At 48.1% G+C, this 22918-nt stretch overlaps 3 protein-coding genes across 4 annotated transcripts; 1 reads left to right on the forward strand and 2 right to left on the reverse strand.

Moving 5' to 3' along the window:
* Positions 1 to 828: 828 nt before the first annotated feature.
* On the reverse strand, positions 829 to 5671 carry rundc1 (RUN domain containing 1). The gene is made up of 5 exons (XM_056610039.1): positions 5089 to 5671; positions 3263 to 3421; positions 2460 to 2658; positions 2211 to 2300; positions 829 to 1875 (listed from the first exon to the last, which is right to left on the reverse strand). Exons 1-5 carry the CDS (start codon positions 5479 to 5481, stop codon positions 1013 to 1015), a joined length of 1704 nt encoding a protein of 567 aa, XP_056466014.1. The 5' UTR covers positions 5482 to 5671; the 3' UTR covers positions 829 to 1012.
* Positions 5672 to 6118: 447 nt separating this feature from the next.
* Positions 6119 to 13807, reverse strand: grna (granulin a). Its single transcript, XM_056609854.1, has 14 exons — positions 13528 to 13807; positions 12900 to 13040; positions 12474 to 12611; positions 11970 to 12098; positions 11414 to 11495; positions 11046 to 11152; positions 10759 to 10915; positions 10362 to 10661; positions 10147 to 10244; positions 9601 to 9741; positions 8969 to 9139; positions 7869 to 8108; positions 7091 to 7396; positions 6119 to 6663 (listed from the first exon to the last, which is right to left on the reverse strand). The coding sequence occupies exons 1-14, from the start codon at positions 13594 to 13596 to the stop codon at positions 6517 to 6519; spliced, it is 2226 nt and encodes a 741-aa protein (XP_056465829.1). The 5' UTR covers positions 13597 to 13807; the 3' UTR covers positions 6119 to 6516.
* A 514-nt stretch (positions 13808 to 14321) lies between these two features.
* slc25a39 (solute carrier family 25 member 39) lies at positions 14322 to 22609 on the forward strand. 2 transcript variants are annotated; one of them, XM_056610649.1, is made up of 12 exons: positions 14323 to 14509; positions 15791 to 15896; positions 16087 to 16146; positions 16491 to 16535; positions 17901 to 18010; positions 18331 to 18398; positions 18795 to 18919; positions 19311 to 19484; positions 20002 to 20111; positions 20536 to 20617; positions 20733 to 20813; positions 21252 to 22609. In XM_056610649.1, exons 2-12 carry the CDS (start codon positions 15797 to 15799, stop codon positions 21365 to 21367), a joined length of 1071 nt encoding a protein of 356 aa, XP_056466624.1. In that variant the 5' UTR covers positions 14323 to 14509; positions 15791 to 15796; the 3' UTR covers positions 21368 to 22609. The 2 variants fall into 2 exon arrangements, with proteins under 2 accessions (XP_056466630.1, XP_056466624.1); XM_056610655.1 differs by lacking the exon at positions 16491 to 16535 and having other exon boundaries at positions 14322 to 14509.
* The last annotated feature ends 309 nt before the right edge of the window (positions 22610 to 22918 follow it).

The raw sequence follows: 22918 nt of genomic DNA on the forward strand, positions 1-22918 counted from the left end.
CTCATACGGTTGTCCATTTTCATCATACGGTTTTCAATTCATGATGAAGCATCATTTAAATATCTAAAAGACACACACACACACACACACACACACACACACACACACACACACACACACACACACACACACACACACACACACACACACACACACACACACACACACACACACACACACACACACACACACACACAAATCATGTGTGGGGGAAGCAGCTGGCCCCCTGGCACCATTTTCGGTTAAGGTCAGAATGCTGTCAAATCATGCAAATAATTCCTTCATAATGCAATATTGCGAACAAATGTGCAACATCAATTTCCCCCAAACTTCGATCCAACTCTCTTGTAGTGTGTTCTCTAGTAGTGCTGTCTAGTGCTATAGTAATTCAACCAACCAGTCGGTATATGGAATGTAGCTCACCGATCCCACTAACGCCTGTTACAACAGGTAAGTACTACCACTGACGAACCTTCACCACAATATCTGTTGCATAGGTCAGGGGTTAGAATATCATGCACCAACGGGCATTGGAATGATAAGCACGGGTCACAAAAGGTCACAAAGGCTTCACTCAGGACAAGGTTATCTGGGCGTCCTGTCTAAGGCATGTGCGTAGCAGCGATATCGACTGGACACCATGACGTCGCCGTCGTCGTGGGGGGAAGCAGGTAAAGATGGATCAACTGTGAAAAGGACAGACGCCGGTTAGACTAACCCATGCAGGCATACGTTACAGACCGGCACAGGCTGGTTAAAACAGGCTGCGTCCGTACAGAGACGGAGCTGCCAAGAGTCAAACGCCCCAAGGTGCGGGGGGGGGGGGGGGGGGGGGGGGGTTTGCACAGACCCGGCCTGGAGGTCGGGGGGGTGTGCAGTACAGGCTACAGGACGGAAGGCTCTACTTTGGCGGGGTCCAGCCGAAACACGATACAACTACGAGTCTGAATGGCGCGGACATGCGGCCTTCGCCTCCTCCTCCTCCTCCTCCTCCTCCGTCGCCGTGGCGATCTCAGAACGCGTCCTTGATGTTCTTGAGCTGCCGCACGGCCAGGTCCACGGGGAGGTCGAACTTGAGGTGGCTGATGCGGCCCAGGATGCGCAGCGCCCCCTCGAAGCCCGTCTGCGCCATGTAGCTCCAGCTCTGGTAGTGCGGGTGCACCAGCGCGCCCGACTTGCACAGCAGGTTGAGCCAGGACACCAGCCGCTGCTCGTTCAGCGCCATGCACACCAGCGCCTTGAACTCTGAGTCGGCGCCGCGCTTGTAGCGCCCGTGCTCCTTCAGCACCGTGTGGACGGCCCACAGCAGCGACTGCTTGGGCGTGACCGTCACCGGGCCGCCCCCTACCGGCAGGCTGAAGGACTGCGAGAGCTGGCGCGCCGGCGACTCCACGAAGGCCTTGCCGTCCTTGGAGCGGTAGTACTCGACGAAGAGCTCCCAGGGGTGCATGGTCTGGGGCCCCGGCCGGTGCGGCAGCAGGCAGGAGATGGGGGCCAGCACCAGGCTCATGCCCTGCGACGGCGCGTAGAGGCCGTGGGCCAGCAGGTCCCTGAGGGCCGACGACAGCTCCTTCCTCACCGACGACGTCAGCTCGTCCCGGGGCCCCGGCGCCGGGTGGCTGCCGTAGTTCACCACGTGCTCGAAGGACGGCTGCTTGCGGGACGCCTGCAGCCGCACCTTGTCCACGGCGGCCTCCAGTTGCTGCAGCAGGGGCCCGTATTCCTGGCCCGCCCCGCCGGAGGACCACAGGTTCTGGGCGACGTGGCCCGGCGCGCAGCCGAACTGGCTGACGGCAAAGATCTGCAGCACGGCCAGGGCCTTCTGGATCAGCTGCAGGCCCGTCTCCCGCATCCTCTGGGCCTGAGCGGGGTCCACTGCGGGGCCGGAGGGAGGCGGGGGAACGCTTTAGTCAGCGCAAACATATCACGTCTACGATGGGTGACCAATAGGGTTTCTGCAAAAGTCACTTCTGTTTAGCTTTACCAAGCCTGAAATGTCAATATATACAAGCCATTAGTTTGGACAAATACGTATATACGTATAATTAATTCAGATCAATGGAATAAATATAAATAATATCTTACTATGTCCCCATCCAAGTGATCTAAAGGTTGTTCTCTGTTTTAAACACCTCTTGTCGTTAAGCCTCTGACAGGTGGAGTATACAGTCGGTATCTGTGTACTGTGTCTTTAAGGGAACCCCACCAACCTTTCTTCCTCGCTCCTGTCGCCCCGGGGCCGGCGGCGTGCGGCTGCTGGCTCTGGACGCCGTCGGACAGGAGCGGGTTCCCCACCTCGTCTGAACAAAACATCGACGCGTCAAACAGTGTCCCGACTCCCAACGCATATCGACCGAGGAGCATCGCCGAAACAGTGCAAGAAATGCATGACACAAAGGACAACATCCAGACCATAACTTTGATCGAGGGATAATTCGGTTTTTAAAAAACGCCCGTACCCTGGATGAAGTTGATGAACATCTCCAGGTCCCTGATCTGGGTCTTAAGCTGGTCCACCAGCTGCTCCTTGACGCGGGCCGGGTTGACGATCTGAGCGATGGCCGCGTCGACCCGCTGCCGGAGCTCCTCGGCCGTCAGGCTGCCCACGTCCTCGTTCAGGTTCACGTCCAGCTTCTTGATCAGCTCGTCGATGATCACCTGAGCAGGAGGAGGGGGGGATGAGACGCTACCCTGGACGTGGCGGAGTCTCCGCTGCACTCTAACTTCAAACCTCCAACCAATCCACGCAATCTAACCACCAACCGCTATCTCCATCTCTAAACATTAACACGGGTTTAATTATGAGTTTAAGGGGTTCAACTCATCTGTTGGCTGGCTATATTGCGTCCGACATAGTGTCCGATGCAAACCTAAATACTTGTTTAATAGTGAGTTAATGAGTTAATAGAGCTGAACTTGCATCTGTTGGCAGGCTAAATGCCGAACGCCAGAGATAGTGTCCAACGCTAGGCTGGCCGTCTTTGTGTGTTCTGTTGACCATGCAGGAGGAGAGTAGCGAGCGATAGAATTAACAAGATGGACTGTGAAGCTGGGTTCCAGGAGGCAATTGAGTTTAACAAAATGTTATCTCAGGACATAGTGGCTCAAGGAGGTGAGCCACTATGGGGGTACATTGATTATGACATTGATTATGACTGTGTTACAAAATATACATGCATTTTAAATGTTTTATATGAACTGCATTACATTGTAAAAAAACTTATTTATAGCCTTTTTGACCAGCCACGATGGGAAATCCTACCTTTTGTTTCTCCATGACCACCGACTGGGGCAGTGAGTCGTAGCTGCCCTCCTGATACGCAAACTGCTCCAGATCGTCTAGCTGGGTCTTGAGCTGGACGATCAGATCCTTCTGCTTCTCTCTCTGGGCCTCCAGGCGTTCCCGCTTCTCCCTCTCGCTCTGGCCGGGACGAGAAGACCAGACGCAAAGAAATCAGAGTGGGAGAGCGAGGTCCGAGCGGAAAACAGTGAGCCAGACACGACAGCAGCCGGAGACACACAGCGAGGACAGCGAGGACAGCGAGCACACTGAGGACGGAGACGCAGAAGGTGTTCAGACACGGGCCAAGAGTCCATCTCAGAGTCATTCAACAGGAGAAGCCACCAGACAAAAAGCAAGCTCACATCGCACTCTCACCAAACATCATGAAACAAGTTCAACTTTACAGTACATTAGCCAACGGATAATCTATCTTTGCCTTCATTATTCAGCTACTCTTCAATCATGGATAAATAGCAGGCCCAAAGATAGTTTTGGTTCCCATTGCCACAAAATAGGTGTTGTTGTTCTGTTGTTGTGTGTAGTGTGGGAACTTGGTTTAAAGGGAAGGAATATAATATGAAATTGAAAGATATTCTGTCAGTGTGTCATCCTGCTAATCCGAGTTTGGGGCTAGGATATTCCCCAAGTTGGAGTTTCCCAGCGCTCCCTTTGAGATGAAATGCAAAGAACCGCTATCGGCTCCTGTAGGGGATGGGTTTGGATAAGACTAACATACTGGTAGGATTAGTAAGCTTACTCTACCCAATGCCAATAGTCCACATTAATACTAATAACTCCAGTCTGCTAGCCTATGCCTTCCTGAGACATATCATGCAAGTATAACAACATAATTTATGCCACAATTTGTGCTTCTCGACTCGTACTCACCAAGTCCTCCTGTAAGTAAAGGACGAAGCGAGGGGGAAATGAAAATAGGCAGAACAAAAGCATTTAAATGTAACAGGCAATAGACAAGGGGCTATGGTGGGTGGAGGATGAGGGGGGGGGGGCGTTGTGTGACGTCAAAAGGGGGGGAGCCGTTAGCTTAGAGCACACATGTAATTAAAAAGATCCTGATCGTCTGGAGGCCTGTTCTGACCGCATGGTGAGTCACACACACCCACCTGTGTGTCAAACAGCCTAGTTTCCCCTCAAGAGATAACACACAAGAGCTAGAGGAGGCTTACCCAGAGGCCAGACGTAAGCGCACAGAACTGGTTATATTGGCCAATGGGGAAATTAATGTGGGGAGTGAACCAGCTCGAGGAAACAAACGGATATTTCCTTGTGTGCGCACACACAAATATAAAATGTTCTGTCCTTATTACTTATGTGTTCAACCATGTCCATATGTCTGGATGTAACTGTACAACTACCATGATATGACGAACTGATGATCAGTTTATAACATTGGGTTTGACGCAAAAACATGCGTTCTGAAAAATGTATCGTCTGTGTGTGTGTGTGTGTGTGTGTGTGTGTGTGTGTGTGTGTGTGTGTGTGTGTGTGTGTGTGTGTGTGTGTGTGTGTGTGTGTGTGTGTGTGTGCGTGTGCGTGTTTCATTCAGTTCAAAAGCATTGTTGACAATTCGTTGAGGAAATGACCACATAAATTGCCTTATAAGTAACGGGGGGTGGCTTTGAGTACTATGTCATACTACACATGAATAGATATTCTAATTTAATGTCATGAATGAATCACAAAGAATGTCTTTAGTGCCTGTGAGTTCAGATGGTCTGAACGCAGTGGTCTTTGCGTCTCAACGCAGTGGTCTTTCCTTGCCCTTGTTAGAGGCTAGTACTCACCGAGTTCTCCAGATGCTTCGCATCCTGCGACCTGCACCCCACGACATGGGGGCACCCCTTGAAGGCGAACTCCTCAAGCTCGACCAACATCTTCTCCTTCTCGTCGGTCTGAGCGTGAACTATTTGCTTCAGTCTGAATTGCACCTGTGCAAAGTGGGACGTGAGAGCGAGGAGAGAGGAGTTCAGGAGGTCTTGCTCCGCTTCTAGTTTCTTTAACCTGGCGGCGGTCTCCTCCACGGAGGCGGAGGATGAGCCCCGGGTTCTGGGCTGAGCGCTGCCCCGGACCCCACTCTCCTCCTCGGGGCTGGCCACAGCACCGACCGGTGCCCATCGCTCCCCGGCTCCGGCCGACGCGCCTTCGCTGTCCGATGTGGACAATTCCTCGGTCGACATTTTGGCAAAAAGCGATTTTTATTCTTCCGTCGCTACTAACGATATACTGTCATTTGTTGCCACGGATGCCCCGCGGTTGTTGACTTCAATCGCAGAGAAAGCAGGATTACCACGGAGGAGACAGGTGCATCGCCATCTTGGGAAACGAAACAAACCAAACAGTGCGACGTCAACGCAAACGCGATGATGACGCAACGCAGACGCGATGACGCGTGTTTGCGCGCCGAAGTCAAAGCGCACCGCAATCGAACAGTTTCGATTTTGGCCACCGCTGACTATTACAAAGACGGTTTAAGTGATTGTTCAACTCGGCATAATATATAAACGTACCAAAGCACCTAAAATGACAATGTCTGTAGTTTAGTGCTGCATCTATATATATACAGCACTTAACTACAGAACATGTCATTAAGTGCTCAAGATATATTTGCCTGTATTGCTTGTGTTGTTTGAGAATGTGATATGATGCAAAGGTGTATCATGAAGAAAAGATTCAATGAGACTAACCGGTATAAATAAGGGTCAAAGTAATATGAATAAAGTATAAGGCATAATCGTTTCATTTATAGTATGGATCTGGACTATGGAATTGTTGTGTGTGGACAACATCAAAATAAACTCCATTTGGAACCAGGAATTTGTTTTGTAAAACTTTATTTCGTTTTTAAACACAATCAGAGCGCATTTTCACAAACACTATTTATTTCATAGATCAAATATCTAAAAGATCCATCGTTCGATTTGAGATTCAGGACAAATAAGCCCCTATAGTTTGGTATGCACCACCATTTATATTACGTAAAATAAACATTATTTTTACAAATACCCGTATCAAAGTATATTCTAAGCCAATCAGCCACGTTCAAGAAACCCTCAGTTATAATTGTATTGTTTTATTCTCAGATTCATTAACTTTTTATAATTTCCCCATCACTAAACCAATTAATCCCAAACCAGCAGATCTAGCATCCATTGGCGAGTTTCCAAGTAGTGCAACTTGATTTGGAGCCATTAAGAGCAGAAAACAGCAGCTGATTAAAGCTTCAGAGCTCTCATTCCCGGCCTGGAGAAGAACATGTGCCAGCTCTTCCACTGCAGCTCTACGTTCCGGCTACAGGTCCCGCCCTCACCGCAGGTATGGCCGGACGGGCAGCAGTGCTCCATATCGTCACAGCAAACCGCCTGTGGGAGGGAAGGGCGATGCTATGTTAGCTCATACACCTACCTAGCATCGTCAGTAACATAGTTTGAAGCCGCTTTCAGAAAGTCGATCACTTCGATTGCTGTTCATTTGTCCCATAACATCGATTACTTCAACGCGCTTGATATTGTACCACTTTGGGTACGTTTGATTGTTTATGCCGTTGCTTAAGTACAGTATAGCAACCATTAGCAGAGGGGCAACCACTGTAATCTGATAACTGTATAGAATACCCGGAGAGAGACCGCCACTGTAATCAAAGTACTACATTATACACACTAATAGAGAGACTCTCCCTGTAGGCACTGTGCAGAATGAGAGAGGGACCTCAGTTTAAATGAGACCACTTGAACACAGCACACATCAGGGGACGGGCGGAAGCTCCGCACACAGTGCAGTACAGCGTACTTTAGGAGACGAACAACAGGCCCACGCGTTGGAGGACGTCTGGCAGCAGGTCTCCTCCTCTGGGCAGGAGGAGGAGGCGCCCTGGCAGGTTCCGGCCTGCTCCTCCTCCGAGCCGTCCAGCTCCTCCTCTGAGCCGTCCAGCTCCTCCTCTGAGCCGTCCAGGGTAAGGTGGGCCTGGGGCAGCACGATGCGGGAGAAAGGGATGCTGTCCCACTCGACCACGGTCACCTGCTGGCAGGAGGCAGTGCGGGTGTTGCAGCTGTAGCCCCAGGGGCAGCAGTGCTGCTGGTCAGGGCAGCACACGGCCTGCGAGGGGGGAGAGACGGAACCACCCACGGAACCACAGGTTTGGTAGGGAGTCAACACAGGGTTAAGTTCTACAAAAGTGTGGCCGCATGGTCAACCTTTGCTATAACATGCAATATTATTTCAAGACCACTCCGCTCTTTACAAGATAATGTCTCTCCATCTCTTTCACTGTCTTTATCTGTCCCTCCCTTTATCTGTCCCGCTCTTTATCTGTCCCGCTCTTTGTCTCTCTCTGTCTTTATCTGTCCCTCTCTGTCTCTCTCTCTCTCTCTCTCTCTCTCTCTCCCTCTCCCTCTCCCTCTCCCTCTCCCTCTCTCCCTCTCTCCCTCTCTCTCTCTCTCTCTCTCTCTCTCTCTCTCTCTCTCTCCCTCTCCCTCTCCCTCTCCCTCTCCCTCTCTCTCTCTCTCTCTCTCTCTCTCTCTCTCTCTCTCTCTCTCTCTCTCTCTCTCTCTCTCTCTCTCTCCCCTACCTCATACAGAGGGCAGCACCCCCACTGGCCCGAGGAGAGGCGGCAGCAGGTGAAGTGAACGGCGCATCGGGTCTCGCTGTCACACGGCACCGAGTCCCCCAGGGCCACGCTGTCGCCCCCCACGGCGGGGACCTTGGTGTACCAGGGGATGGCCACCTCCCCTCGGTAGCACTGGCCCGTACTCTCATCACACTTGTAGTTGTCGGGACAGCAGTGGGCTCCGTCGGAGCAGCACACCGCCTGGGAGACAGGGAGGAGGTGGACGGGGCTCAGTTGTACGGCCGCCGTCTTCCTGTCACCGTCCGATTCCTACGCCTTCTACGTTCAGCGTTACGTAAGGTACTGTACAGTAAGGTACAGTACAGTATGGTACTAAGGTACAGTAAGGTACAGTACAGTAAGGTACAGTAAGGTACTGTACAGTAAGGAAGAGTACATTAAGGAACAGTATGGTAAGGAACAATAAGGTACAGTACAGTAAGGTACAGTACAGTAAGGTACTAAGGTACAGTAAAGTACTGTTCACTAAGGAACAGCATAGTAAGGAGTACAGTAAGGTACTGTACACTAAGGAACAGCATAGTAGGTACAGAACAGTTAGGAACAGTAAGGTACCGTACAGTAAGGAACAGCATAGTAAGGTACAGTAAGGTACAGTACAGTAAGGAAGAGTACATTAAGGAACAGTACATCAAGGTACCGTACAGTAAGGAGCAGTACAGTAAGGTACAGTACAGTGAAGAACAGTACAGTAAGGTATTATAGAGTAAGGAACAGTACAGTAAGGTACAGTAAGGTATTATAGAGTAAGGAACAGTACAGTAAAGTACAGCACAGTAAGGTACAGTAAAGTACTGTATGGTAAGGAACAGCAAAGTTAGCAACAGTAAGGTACTGTATGGTAAGGAACAGCACGGTAAGGTACAGTAAGGTACTGTATGGTAAGGAACAGCACGGTAAGGTACAGTACGGTACTGTATGGTAAGGAACAGCACAGTAATAAGGTACAGTAAGGTACTGTATGGTAAGGAACAGCACGGTAAGGTACAGTAAAGTACGGTATGGTAAGGAACAGCACGGTAAGGTACAGTAAGGGGAACCTTTGGTATGGGGCAGCAGCCCCACTTCCGGGCTGCGACCATGTAGCAGCAGGTGGTCTGTGGTGGGCAGCGGGTTTGAGAGTCACACTGGACGTCTCCGCCCGCAGACACCTCCTGTTCCGACGTCTCTTCTTCTGCGTTCTCTCCACTGGCCTCTGCTTCAGAGGGGTTCTGGCCGAAGGGGAAAAAGGTTCAGAGTCGCTATTATTGAGGAGGCAGTGACATTGGTTTGGATAATAGTTTGTGCCTGTGTGTGTGTGTGTGTGTGTGTGTGTGTGTGTGTGTGTGTGTGTGTGTGTGTGTGTGTGTGTGTGTGTGTGTTTGTGTGTGTGTGTGTGTGTGTGTGTTTGTGTCGTCTGTGTATGACCAGTAAGTTGAAATTCAATCTTCACTACTTCACTACACAGGTATGAAGGTGTATATCAACTACAGTTATGAATGTGTATATTAACTACAGGTATGAGGGTGTATATTAACTACAGTTAAGAATGTGTATATTAACTACAGGTATGAGGGTGTATATTAACTACAGTTAAGAATGTGTATATTAACTACAGGTATGAAGGTGTCTATCAACTACAGGTATGAATGTGTACATTAACTACAGGTATGAATGTGTATAGGCCCTCCACCTCCAGGGCAGCCTCCGTGGGGACGGCCGCTGACTTCTCCACCCAGGGGACCTGGGTGGAGCCATCGTCGCAGGTGCGTTCTTTGGGGTTGCATGTCGTGCCATGCGGACAGCAATGTATCAAGTCCTCACAGCATACGGCCTGGGGGGAAGGTGGAGGAGGAGAGAGGGCTAGAGGGATTATTTGATCACTGTAATATCAATGTACAATAAGGTGCGATGGTGTGACTGTATGATATCACAGAGAATGATAGACCATCTCCCGTGTTGATGTCTGCAAATCTGTCTTTCTCAATGAAGGTGGTCGAGGCTAAAGTTCTAAAATACTAGCAAATATAAAAATGGTAAATGTTAATAATTTAAGTACAAAGGTAGATCTTTGAATAAGTAAAATTAAAGCCCAATATCTTTTGAAAAATATCATATTATTGCTTCCTATTCGTTCACAAGACATGACCTCGGTTTTAACCTACATTCTAACTCTCCCTGCACACATTTACTTTATTTCTGACCGTTTCAAAATCAAAGGTATCAGAATAAGGCGCACCTTGGGTAGCGGACAGCATCCCCACGCTTTGTTGAGGGTCTTACAGCACGTCTCTCCATCCAAACAAGAGTAGGACTTGTTGCATTGGATATCGTTATCTAGGGAACACGTTTCCAGGGTGCAGACCAATTTAATACGATATGGCCCAGAATGCACTTTGTGATATAAATAATACTTAATAATACTACAGACACTCAAAGATGCATTGGTTTTACCAGATGTGGTTTCTGAGAGCAGCTCTGTAGCGTCCTCCATTGGACCAGCAGGGGTCAACTCAGTGGGGGTCTCGGTGGGGGTCTCAGTGGGGGTCTCAGTGGGGGTCTCGGTGGGGGTCTCAGTGGGGGTCTCAGTGGTGACCTCACTTGGGGTCTCATTCGTGGTCTCAGTGGGGGTCTCAGTGGTGACCTCACTTGGGGTCTCATTCGGGGTCTCAGTGGGGGTCTCAGTGGGGGTCTCAGTGGGGGTCTCAAGGCTCTCCTCACCAGAAAGGGCCGGGACGGTCCCTTGTTCTTCCTCTGCAAGACGACCACAAACAAGTCAAGCATAATTTAACCACAGTGCCCCCACATGTACATAACGATGTGTCCGTAACATGTTTTGTTAGTTTTGTACCACTTTCGGCTCTCTCCCATTCGGCTATCCTCCTGGCATGAAACTTGGCCCACATCGGGGTCTCCTTCTTGGTGGACAACGAAACACATTTGGACTGTTCGACATCACACACACTGGCCCCTGGGCAGCAGTGTGCCATGTCCTCACAGCAGGTGGCCTGGACGGGGGAACAGAAAGGCATGAGGTGGACCAGGGAAACAGAAGTAAAACCACGCGGCCAAACTGCCGATTGCTGCTCATTTTCAGTTCCGCTCGCAGATGCGGAGTACGGAGTCGGACGGGCGTACCTCTGGGAAGGGGCAGCAACCCCAGCTGCTGTCGGTGTTCTGACAGCAGCTGGTCTCCTCCGGGCACTCTGACTCGCCGTCACTGCAGACGACCGGGCTGACGAGCTCTGTAACAGTCAGATGAATCAACATAATAGATAGGTTATCAGGGTTAGAAAGTAGATACTGAGGTTTTCTCTGGAACAGAAGAAACAGTATAATGAAATTCCGATAATGGGATGGCAAAAAATTGCCGACTTCAAAACTGTGTTTGCGGTAAGATAATGGCAAATAAAAATAATGACAGAAGACATAGTTGGGGAAACCCTGGCTACAATTTGCTCTTCTACGGAGCTCGATGCTTATGTGGGTATGAAGGGAGGACAAACCTTTACTGATACACGAGCGACTGTCCACGCTACACCCGTGTCCTTCGGGACAGCAGTGTTTCCCATCGCTGCACGAGATACCCTGTTGTCGGGGATTGATCGCAGACATAATGAAATACAAATCGTACAAAAAGACTACAGACAGTTGACCCGGTACATCATCGGATCACTTCAATTCGGTACTAACTGTCATCTACCCGATGTCCTCCCTGAATTCATGCATGAACAGCACAAACTCCTTCACAAATCCTTCATCTCAAACATCAATAAAGACTCACTTGTTCAGAGTTCACCTAGACTAGAAGGGTAAGGGGTAAGGGGTAAGGGGAAGGCGTAAGGCGTAAGGCGTAGAAATGGGATTGGGCCTAAGGCCCAATCCCATTCCTACCCCTTACCCCTTCCCCTTACCCCTTCAAAACAAGGGGGAGGGGTAAGGGGAAGGGGTAAGGGGTAGAAATGGGATTGGGCCTCTGTATGGCTGCCCAGCCTTACTGCGGCTGGACATCTAACCCATGTTGCTGTTCATTTGTCCCATAACCTAACTAGGTTAAGTCACCTTGGCGAGGGGGCAGCAGTTAAACCGGGTCAGGGCCTTCAGACAGGAGTACTCCGGCGGGCACCGGGACTCATCCGGACAGATGTTGTCATCCTCCTCCGTGTCGTACGACCGCACCATCCTGAACGACTGCAGAGATTGCGGAGATATTGATCGTAATTATCTAGAATTATCTACATCCAATGATATAAGCCTTGTTTATAAATGTATACATTAAACCTTGTTTACATAATTACTAATCACCCTTCTTGGGCCTAGAAATGTCTTCCTTCCACTCTCTAACTGAAAGGTGTTCTGGTAGTCATTTGCGTTGCCACTGTAACCACAAAGTCTGATACTGAGGCCGCACTAATCTCCTCACTTCTCTGTATAGATTCCTTGAACTGTCATGTCGCTACAGACCCTGCATGGCTCCCTGTGACGAGCCATGCATGTCATATGAACGAGTGTATCAGTCACACGTCATTACTAAGACACTGGCGGTACTTGACATGGGGACCCTACTTTGGTGAGCGTGGGCGGGGGGGCAGAGCGTCCCTCCTCCCAGGGGACGGACGTGGTGTCGTTCACGCAGCAGGAGGCTTCCACGTCGCAGCGGGTATCCACCGGGCAGCAGTGGACCCGGTCCTCACAGCACACCGCCTGCACAAAGGCTCAACTGTAGCCGCCGCCGGCGTTTGACTACCAAAGCAGGTCGGATGTTCGTATCGCACAGCAGCGCCCGCTAACCCGGTCATAAAGGCATTAAAAGACATTCAACCTCACGATAACGATGTAAATACTCGAGGTGTATCTGAAGCGAGGAGATACCCAGCAACGGGGCTCTACGGTAGCCGTACTCGCGCGTAAAGATATGTAAATAGAGAGCGTGTGGAGCATGCGGTGTGAATGGTGGCTCTAGGTCTGCTGGGTGGGTAGATCTCAATGAACCTGCTCAAATGGACAGCAGGCGAAGCCGTTCCCTGGGCTGCTGCAGCATGTGTGGCCCACCACGCAGCTGTCCGCGGCAGGGCAGTCCTCCGCCCAAACAACGGCCGGCACCACCAAACACATCAGCATCCAGGTCTGCATCTGCACAAGCACAAGGGGGGGGGGGGGTTTGCAGGCTTTAGCCCCAGATTATTCACACTGTATAGCGGTGGGGTTGTTCATGCAGGATCAATTAGGCCTCATTATTAGAGGTTAGTTAGTCAATGTATTCATTTTTGTAATACAGATATAAAGGCTACATGGTCAAATAGTTTGTAATCCATCATATAGGCTAATGGAGGGTTAAACAGGAAGTTTGTTTGATGTGATTTTAAGAACATTCTGCCCATGCATTGTTGTAACAACTGGTCTGTAATAAAGCGTAATAACATAATTCATTTAAATGCAATTACGCAGTACAACGATTGCAATCACAACAGTGTGACTTGCTTTGCAACCCACATTAATGCATGTATATTTAGTCTTGCAGGTGAGACGACAATACAACTATCTTAAAACAAGTAAATCCATGGACGATTATGTGAAGGGTTTAATATTAATTGCTGCAATTCAATATAACTTGCCTTACCTTTGCTGTTGACTTAATGGCTGCTGCGAGTTGTGAGATATTTTGGATTTCCCCTTTCGAAGGTTTCATCAGGAGGTTTATATATTGCGCACACCCTCGTCAGAAAGGACCATCCCACTCGACAGGAGATCAGCAGATCAGCGTCGTATCGTATCTGTCCATCTCCACATTTTAGATTTGTGTGTGTATGAAGACCGACTCCTTGTTTGAGTTTGACCGTTTGTTGGGGCAGCATTAAAACCATTTTAGTTGTTGTTAACTTTGTTGACATGTGACAGACGCAGATCCGCCGGAGGGGGGGCGGGGCCAGCAACAGACGCACTGAGCAGTGAAGCGGAAAAACTTGATTTAATAATTAATGTTTTTTTTTCATTGGATGAGTGCTTTCATTTTTAAAAGGAAGATTAAACAATCACTTTGAATTGAAGGTTAAATACAATAATCACTTCTTTTTTCATAAAGTTCTGTAATTAGATAGGTAGGATGTCGTTTTATACATTTATTTTTTGGTCTAGTAATTTTATCTTAGATTTGGGGGTTTGTTGATAATTCAGATCAGGCAGAGGCAGTAACGAGAGCCCTTTAGAGAGAGTTTTACTCATTTATAGTTATAACACTCTCTAAATAGTTCTGGCAGAAACTGAACAACCCCCCAGAATTCTCTACAAGAAGAAGAAGAACGGTGGGCTTGCATAGCCCAGTCCTGCCAGGCATCTCTCATGACCTCGGCCAGACACATGTTGCATGGACAGCTCCCTTCATCGCGAGAGTTCAGCCCGTTCAGTAGACATCGACGTCTCGACCGCGTGGTATCGCGAGAGTGAAGTGTTGCAAAACAAGTTGTCTGTGTTGAACGTCGGATGACATTAATGAGTGAACCACGGAGGCAGCGTGCTAAATATCATTCAATATTAGCACTCGGCAGTGCTAATACGATGGGTGAAAGTACGTTTTCTTCACAACGATACTCTCAGTGAAAGGGGTGAGTTCGCACTGGACGTTTTAATAGATGTAATTGATGTAATAGCATGTTAGCTGCTAGCTCCGAGGACAGCCTACGCCGGGACAACATGTCCCTGAGAGACAGCGGCTAGCTCGGCTAACAGCCAGACCCAGACCATTCAAACGCATCGGGATGGTTTGAAAGGTCTTGATGGGAGGGCTGGAGTATCCACATCTCCCCCATGTATTGTTGAAAGAGCAGATCGCATTAGTAGGTGTGGGTAAGCAGGTATGATGACAAGGTGGACCTGAGCTGGTCTGGTGGTTGAGGCTAATGGGAGAGTCTCAAGGAGGACCTGAACTGGTCTGGTGGTTGAGGCTAATCATTAGCCTCAACCACCAGACCAGTTCAGGTCCACCTTGTGACTCTCCCATTAAATGGGAGAGTCACAAGGTGGACCTGAACTGGTCTGGTGGTTGAGGCTAATGGGATGAGGGTAGGGTTCGGGTCCAGGTTGTGTGTTTGACAAAGTCCATTCATATAAAATATATGAATGCAATACATGATGTCTTATTCATGTCGTTAGATAGTACCATACACGTGCGATGCTGCATAAGTCACACATCTGCCAATATTTCCAAAACATTTAGTACAATTGAGTGCTTTAAAGTCACTGGAATTCATTGTTTAAAAGCTGAAATAGATTCCAAAGATCAAATATTTGTTGCTATTTAGGTATAGATCACTAAATGAGCATACCAATAAAATGGTAGACTGATACGAATGCAGTTGCCCTAACTCAAACACTACAATAAGTGTAATGATATTGTCAGTGTAATGTAGTAGTTGGACGGATACCCTGACGCCAGTCTCTGAGGCGACTGACGATGTGCTATAGAAAGATAAGCTATCAGTGTACTGTGTGACAACAACATCAAACCCAGCCCCACAGCCCTAGGCCCTGCTGGGGCACAATCATTCAAATGTATTATGTAGACTGTCTAAAGGGAATACAGTGAGTTGACACAAGCAGTGTTGTTAATCCCTATCACGTTTTTAAGTATTTGGTGATAAACTTGATTATTAGTAACTTCTTGCTCAACACTTTCGGATAATGAAATGTGCAGAAATGCAAAAAATGGAAGTACATTTCTATTTTATATTTCCACGATCTTTCACTGCTGCGTGTTACCTAACCATTAGCCGAGCCCAGGAGTGGCTGTCCTGCTTGCGCTGCAGTCGTGTTATTGCCGACAGCGGTGTTATTGCTGCAATACGGCCGTGTTCTGCGTCTTATCTCTCCAACCCCTGATGCGGCAGGTAGCCATGATGGGTGAGCGTGCTGGGAGCGGCCCTGTAACTGGGATCTCCCCAGTCCAGCAGATGCTGGCGTCTGGCACAGGGGCCCTCCTCACCTCTCTGCTCGGTAAGAGATGAGTTAGAACAACTCCGCACACCTGACACTGAAGCGCCTATACCCATTTGCTGACCTACTTTACCTGATATTATAGTGACACCCTCAGTGTTGCGGCCGATGTTTTGAATAATGTCCCCGATTTAAGAGAAGTTCAACCAATGCAGCAGACGTGTAAAACCTGCTGTCCGTTTGTCTGCAGTCACCCCTCTGGACGTGGTGAAGATCCGGCTGCAGGCTCAGCAGAAGCCCCTCTCCCAGGGTAAGACGGCGCACCACGGTGCACTGGGTCCGTGACGATGGACACAGGGTCCTCAGGGGGCCCCTAGTGGGACCCCTGGCGTCTACGTTGTCTCGTTATCTGTCCCCTTTGGTTTTCAGTTGTCAGTTAGTCTCAGTATCTTTTACTCCGGTTTCAGTGACACTCTTAACGTCTTTATGATCCGGTCATTGAGTAGTGCCGCCACGTGTGTTGTGCTTTTGTTAACACGTCTTCGCTTGTCTTCTGTGTCTGGCTTTTCCTCCTCTCTCTCTCTCTCTCTCTCTCTCTCTCCCTCTCTCCACTGTTCCCACTCCTCTGTCGGGCGTTCTGCTCTGATGCTGTAGCCTGCGATAGAGCCCGTAGGGGTTGTGTCGCCCGTCCCTCCAAGTGTGAGTATCCCAACGGACTCGACACCAGGACATCTTCTTTCACTGGCATCATATATTTCATATTTTCATAATGAACAGTAATTATGATTCCTGCATATCACAGCACTGCCTTGTGTCTCACTAACCAGCATGGCTCACTAACGCACGCGTCTTTTCTAAGAAGCCAATAACGAATATCACTAACAAATCTAAGATTGCTTGGGTCAATCGTTTCTGAAGCTATAATAATAATAATAATGGATTGAATTTATATAGCGCTTTTCTAGATACTCAAAGACGCTTTTACAGTGAAGGGGGGACCTCACTAACCACCACCAGTGTGTATCACCCACTTGGGTGATGCACGGCAGCCAATCTGCGCCAGAACGCTCACCACACACCAGCTTGAGGTGGAGAGTGAGGGAATTAATGAGCCAGCCAATTATACAGGAGGATGATTAGGGGGCCAGATTGAATGAGCTTGGTTGGGCCAGGACATCGGGGAAACCCCTACTCTTTGCGATAAGTGTCCTGGGATCTTTGACCTCAGTGAGTCAGGACCTCGGTTTTTCGTCTCCTCCGAAGGACGGATATGGGTGTAGACAGGCCAGCTGTTTGGCTCCCCACCTTCATTACAAAGTAGACAATGCTATCTGCGCTTGGAGCTGTGGTCCCTTGTCCATTGATACAATGTTATCTCTGAATGGGGAAATTCAGCAGATGTAGGTAGCATTTGATCAACAGCATTGTACTACAATGTTTCAGGTACATTTTGCTTTAATCGCATGTAACGTGCCAAACTGCGCCCTTTCCAGTTGCTATTCTACTATATTCTGTTTTCTAAAAGCACATTTTAAAGTATGTGCAGAACAAGGATGATTCGTTACAGGGGTTGAGTGTGTAGGTCACTCTGATGCTGGACTAAACTGAATTTGAGTCGAGTTGTTTCACATAGTTCCCCCCAGGTGCATTTGAATTTAAGGAAACGGAACCACTGTTAACCTTACTAAATGCATCTTTAGCCAGCTGCTTTGGCTTGCTTTCTAGGCATACTATTCTCGCTACTGGTTAGTTGGTGTCACATTAGTGTTTTCTGCTTAGGTTTTTGCAGCATTTTAAAAATAGCAGAGAGTAAACAGGCCTTGCTCCTGATGGCTGCGGGGGTCATTATCTTCGTTGTAGTTCTATCTTATCTCTATTCACCAAAACATTAAACCTTGAAACATAACCTCCACAACACCCAGGCTGCCTAGTCATCCTGTGTCAGCATTGTGTGTTTTCCTCACTCAAAAGAAAAGAGAACGCTTTGGATTTGCTTGCTCTTCTAACACGGGTCACCTTATACATGTTGTTTAATTAACGCCTGTGTGTCCGTGTGTATCACAGGGAAGTGCTTCCTGTATTGCAACGGCCTGATGGATCACATCTACGTGTGTCGAAATGGGAGCAGCTGCACCAGCCTGTACAGGACACAGACGCACTTCAACGGCACCCTGGTGAGACTTTGGAGTAAAATGGCCGCCGCTGCAGATCGCTGTCACGGCTGAGTCAACACTAGTTAATCAGAGTTACAGCTTAACAAGCCAGAGCCCCGACGTGGATAGCGTGTGGCTGTCTGAGTGGCTTGGCCTGTACTACCACACTGGCATGCCAGCGTAAAAAGAGAGGCCTAATCCAATTCTTATTTTGTAGACTATTGTGCCTTCATGACCTGGGTTTGTGTGTTTCTGGGAAGAGGGTGTTAGATGGGGACCTGTTTCGGGTTCATCAGGTCTGTAGTGTCTCTCGTTAACGGGTTTATCTGTCGTCTGAGCAGGACGCCTTCGTGAAGATCACCCGCCGGGAAGGAGCACGGGCCTTATGGAGCGGCCTGCCACCGACACTGTGAGTGGCCATCCACCACCCACATGTGCCCTTGTGTGTGGCTCATATTGAGGATTCATAGACTCAGTAATGGGCTGAAACCTATAGTTCATCACAGCATGGTCACCAATGCTGTGCTGAACTATAGCCGTTTGTCAAATAATGAGAACCAAGCCTATTTCTTTGCTTTCAGTATAGTTTCAGTACAGCATCGTTTTGGGTTGTTTAAACCATTTTCAATATTCGAAACCTCAAAATATTCGAAACCTTCCAATAATAGAAACCTTTCAACGAGTAACCAGCCGCCAAAATCTCAAAGATTCCTCCTGCTTGAATATGTGACGTTTGATAAAGATTGTGCCCTGAAGATCGTTTGATGAGGAATGGCTCGTGAGGATGTTTTGCGCCGTGTTCCAGGGTGATGGCGGTGCCCGCGACCGTCATCTACTTCACGTGTTACGACCAGCTGAGGGACGGCCTCCGCTACAGCCTGGGTCTCCATGGCAGCCACATCCCGCTCATCGCCGGCGGCCTCGCTCGATGTAGGTCACCAGACAAAGCACCGGGCCGACAAAAGATGCTCAACCACTCGGGCCTCTCCCTCCCACATGTGATTGACTGGCAGGATGGAATATTCGAGCCAATCCCTGATGGGATGACCTGATTGGTCAGAAATGAGCCCCTGTAGTATCCTTAAATCAAAATGTTCTTACATAGATCAGTCCACCAGCCTTTCCATCGGACTGTAGCAAACGTAGCTCATCACACGTCTAGGTGGACACGCCCACTTGTGATGTCACTAAAACGCAAGAAAAGGCAGATTTACACACGCGTTGTAACGGCTAATCACACTCACACCTGGTGGCGTTACATCCCCCCTTTTCAAATCAAAAGCGTCTTCACCTTCCTGCTCTCCTCTGTTCTGGCCACCAGTGGGCGCCGTCACAGTGATCAGCCCTCTGGAGCTGGTGCGGACCAAGATGCAGTCCAGGAAGCTGACGTACCGCGAGCTCAACGTGTGCATCCGCTCGGCCGTGGCGCAGAGCGGCTGGCTGTCGCTTTGGAAGGGCTGGGGGCCCACCGTACTCAGGGACGTCCCCTTCTCAGGTGAGCCCCCACCTGAGGCCCGCCGAGACTCAAGACCTGTTCAGAGTTCACCTGGACTCTGCATAGCCTCCCTCTCTTACACCCCCCCCCCCCCCCCCTACCCAGACCCACCCCTCATACACACTTATTGTATGTTGTGCGTCCTGTCACTTTATGGACGCACTTATTGTATGTTGTACGTCCAGGCACTTAAAAATAGTACTCAGCATTGTGTAGCGTCTTATCCTAGCTGTCTCTGTTGTATACGGGGAATGGGTTAACCTAGCGATTGTTTAGTGCTTGGCACTTGGTTCTATGAACATCCTTACAGTACTGACAGCGATCTATCGTTGTTTCACCGTCTTCTGACAAATGGACTTATTGTAAGTCGCGTTGGATAAAAGCGTCTTCTAGATTCCCTAAATGTTTATAGACCATTTAGGGTTTGTCTCTCTCTCAGGGTCGCGCCCCCCCCCCCTCGTCCCTGTATCTTTGTGTGACTTTGTGTCACTTTGTGCGTGTGTTTGTGTGCGTGCAGCACTGTACTGGTTCAACTACGAGCTGGTGAAGGAATGGCTCCACGAGCAGCGCTTCATCTCCCAGACGGACTTCTCCATCAGCTTCACAGCGGGAGCCATCTCTGGAGCGGTGAGTGTTGTGTTTGACTAGTAGCCTAGCGTAGCAGTAGCCTAGCGTAGAAGTAGTGTAGCGTAGCATTCGATAAGGAAATCATACTCTGCGACCTCTCTAAAGGAGATTAGAGGCAGCTTGAGGTAACAATGGTGGCAGCTATTCAGCTTAACTAGCATCTAATTATAGTAATGATATTGTTCGGCAGTATTTACCTTGTTCATCATTCAATTCAACCATATTTGTATAGCCTTTAATCACAGGTGCAGGTGTGTTTATGACGCCCCCCTGGCCCAGAGAGCAGGAGAAAACTCCCTTAATATCAAGGATGACATTTAGAGAAGGAACGCAGATTGGGGGATCGTCTTTGTGCTTTGGTTGTCTTCATACTTTCATTCATGTGTGACCGCGAAGTAATGAATTATATTCATGCATTCACCAGGTGGCGGCCGTCCTCACCCTGCCGTTCGACGTGGTGAAGACGCGCCGACAGATCCAACTGGGGGAGATGGAGACGCTGGGAGGTCCGTTAGCTAAGCCGGCGTTAGCTTGAGCTTATAGCATGGACTGTTGTGATGGAGGTTATCACAGCAACATGACATGTTACAGTGTGATTTAAAGTTGTCCTTTCCTCACCAGTTCCCCTGAAGAGGTCCAGCGCCACCTGGCACATACTGAAGGACATCTGGGCGGAGTCAGGACACCGCGGCCTCTTCGCCGGTACGCCTGCTTTAGCCTGACATGTCCTGTACCCCCATAAGGGGTCACCCCATGAGGGGTTCCCCCCATAGAGTGTGACCCCTTATGGTGGTTTAATACGCCCTCGCTTCACACCACTGGATTCATTATTTACAACATGACTGCTTTTGATTAAATCAATCATTTTGCAATCGGTAGTCTGACAATGGCATGTGCAGTACCTGTTTAGATTTTGCTCCGTACAAAAACCTAGTAAACAATTTATACAGGCAACGCCATCTTATCAATTTCAGTTACCACTGTATGACTATTATTTAGGAGATGGCTTTTTCTGTAATCCAACCCTGTAGCAACTACTACGGCATTAAATCAGACCATTACATCCCCATGGTGAGATCTGAATGTTTTTCCCGTCTCATGTTGCTGTATTCCCCTCACTGTTCTGCGTTGTGTCCCCAGGGTTCCTCCCCCGGGTGATCAAGGTGGCCCCGGCCTGCGCCATCATGATCAGCAGCTACGAGTTTGGAAAGGCCTTCTTCCAGGAGATGAACCTCCGAGAGAAGCGGCCCCCCTGAAGGGCTCCCCTGCTGGCCACAGCGCCCCCTGGTGGCCATAGGTGGTTCCAACTCCCCTGCAGTCCCTGTCCAAGCCGCTTGTCCCAATGCTTTACTTCATCTGGTTGAGGACCAGGATTGGCTGGAATGGCTTTCATCTGAACAGCGTGTGAAAAGCCGCCTTAGCCTGATCTGTCTATCTGCACTTCTTTCCTTTTTTATACGGGCGGAAGTACGCCATGCCCTGGTGGGTTGATGGACCGGAGATAAAAATGTGAAACACATTTCCACGTGGTGTTTTGACGAGCCAAAATAATCTGTGTGATACTTTGGAAACATCTGGTAGGTTTATTTAAAGATGTTTTACAAAGCAGGTAATTACGCCTGCTTGAGCACACTTCCTGCTATAAATATTAAACATAAAATGTGAAAAGTGACATTTTTTAACAGACTGCGACCGTTATGGGTTTAGTCGTGTTAATTACCAAATGATGAACACTGAATTTGCATAACTCATGTAGCATGAATTGATAATGCGCCATGTCTTTTGAAACGCTATTTAAATGACATTCAACTGCATTCACACAACAGACTGCGATAAGAAACCTTTATGGCAAAGTATAATATACCAATATTGTAAAAATAAGAGTTTTCTTATGGCATTCAGTATGATTTTTTTTAACATAACATTGAATCAATCTTCATTGTTTCATTAAATTATTTCACATTTCATTGTTTTAAACTGAACAATCTACTTGTTTGGTCAATAGATTTGATCATTTCCAACATAAGCTGTTAATTGAAGAATATATATATATATATACACATACATACACACCATGTAATTAATTAAAAGTCTATATCAACCTCGGGTGCATAAGAATAGAATAATGGCCTGGGTATTTACCAGGTCTTCCATTTCTGTTGTCATGGATACACTAATGTCAGGGTGATAAATATTACATTATTGATTATTTTACCATTATTTCAATGTTAATTCTCAGAAGTTAACTATGGCACACTTTTACGAAATCTGAGAACTAGGGGTTTACTTTAGTTGTTTATTTGGTTTAGTTTTCATTTAAATCAAAGTAAGGTCCAGAGTTCGGTATTCAAAAGTTCTGAAGACCACAAAATAAACATCTTGCCTTATAATAGTGTATTTTCTTGTCCAATAAATGGTTAAAGCTTATTTGAATGTGATTCAATATGTGACATACGTTCTTTGTATACATTTAATTCTCTGAATTAAATAAAACTATTTAATTCAAGGGCCTTCACATATTTTATAACCAATAAATCCCCATTTCACGTTTATGAGAATACAATTCGATGATTTGTATTCATCCAATCTATTCTCGTCCTTAAATGCAACTTAAGTTTAAAGTCTCTTTAACTGAAACCTTTTAGCAGTATGCAACAGAACTGAACTAATACTTAACCAACACATGCTTGAACAATGTGCACCATCGTGGATGCTAAAATATGAATGTAAAAGTGAATCGCTTGATCACCCCATAAAATAAAACGTGCATACCACAGCGACACCTATCGGGTTCGGTAGGGATGAAG

This window comes from Gadus chalcogrammus, chromosome 2, assembly GCF_026213295.1.
Source record: "Gadus chalcogrammus isolate NIFS_2021 chromosome 2, NIFS_Gcha_1.0, whole genome shotgun sequence".
NCBI classification, from domain to species: domain Eukaryota; kingdom Metazoa; phylum Chordata; class Actinopteri; order Gadiformes; family Gadidae; genus Gadus; species Gadus chalcogrammus.